General features: G+C 41.2%; 1 protein-coding gene across 1 annotated transcript in view; it reads right to left on the reverse strand.

Moving 5' to 3' along the window:
- LOC111665619 (B-cell receptor CD22-like) overlaps positions 1-1,336 on the reverse strand; it is a 30,696-nt gene that overhangs the window by 27,553 nt on the left and 1,807 nt on the right. Inside the window, exons 2-4 of the mRNA XM_087177802.1 lie at positions 844-1,197; positions 510-719; positions 37-297 (exon numbers count right to left, since the gene is read on the reverse strand). Coding sequence (XP_087033928.1) covers positions 37-297; positions 510-719; positions 844-1,197 — 825 coding nt within the window. The remainder of the gene's footprint in view (positions 1-36; positions 298-509; positions 720-843; positions 1,198-1,336) is intronic.

The raw sequence follows: 1,336 nt of genomic DNA on the forward strand, positions 1-1,336 counted from the left end.
TAAACAGGTGTGTGTAGATGAATGTGTGTAACTCACCTGCTACAACAGTCAGATTTAAGGTGGAGTTACGACCTCCTCTTGTGTTCTGGGCTTCACAGTAATAATTCCCACTGTGTTCAGGTCTGAGGTCAGTGATGGTGAAGATCTGTCCTGAAGCTTTTGGTGAGTCTTCATTCTCCTTGTACCAGGTGTAATTAGCTGCTGGGTTAGCATCACTGCTACAGGTCAGATTCACTGAACTGCCCTCCACTATCTCACCAGAGGGACTCACTGACACAGAGAGAAGCTTTGGAGCATCTGGAGGAAGGAATATGAGGAGAAGTTAACATCAATATGAAAATGTGTTTTATTCTCATTTGAACTTTAAATCAAGGACGACTTTATAAAGTGGAAGTGAATATTATTGAGTCAATAGTTTATACAAAGGTTGCTCAAATATTAATTAATAAACTGTGTAGTGGAAGGTTTAAGTTTAACATTGTATTAGTGACACTGTGGAGTAAACTCACACACTGGAGGGGAGCGGTGATCCTCACATCCTTTAAGAGCACAGGAATAGCTGTTGTCATCATTAACAGAGACTCTAAAGGAAAATGTTTCCTCCTTCATTTTCAGTCCGTTCTTGTACCAGACATATGAAGGACGATCAGCTACTTTACAGCTGCTGTGACACTTCAGCTCTGTCTGGGTTGATGATCTTTCCACCAGCACCTGGAGGTCTGGACATGTGATGGGAGAACAGACATTAACTAAACTAGAAAAGTACAATGAAAGCAACACACACAGATTCTCAGTAGTTAATGATTTGAACCAAATTGATAAATATTCCAGTGAAAACGTTACCTGTGACAGACAAAGTGACTCCAGGTTCCCCTGTATATTTCCCACCTCGGTTTGTTGTGAATCTGAACTTGTACACAGCTGAGTCGCTCTCTCTCAGGTCTCTGATTGTCAGAATGCAGCTGTTCTTTATACGACAATTATACTCCACACGACCTCTGTAGTCTGGGTCTGTTCTCAGATCCACAGCATCATTAATCCTTTTAGTAAACCAGAATGTTTTCTTAACTGTAGTATAGTGACCATTTATTCTGGATGGGTATCTGTAGCTGCAGCTTATTTCCACTGTTGATCCTTTAGAGGCACAGATGTGTTTTCGAGGGTAAGTCACTCCCCAGTCCCTCTGACCCTGTATCACTGTAACACAGAGCAGCAGAAACCACAATCAGATTCACAACAACAGAAAGAAACTTTATGGAGGTTCTTCAACATGGAAACCTGCTACATGACTAAAATACATTTGTAAAACTACTTGGCTCCAACACTTCTCACTGTG

This window comes from Seriola lalandi, unplaced genomic scaffold, assembly GCF_002814215.2.
Source record: "Seriola lalandi dorsalis isolate HSWRI2012SDOR001 ecotype SW California unplaced genomic scaffold, Sedor1 jcf7180002054656, whole genome shotgun sequence".
NCBI classification, from domain to species: Eukaryota; Metazoa; Chordata; class Actinopteri; order Carangiformes; family Carangidae; genus Seriola; species Seriola lalandi.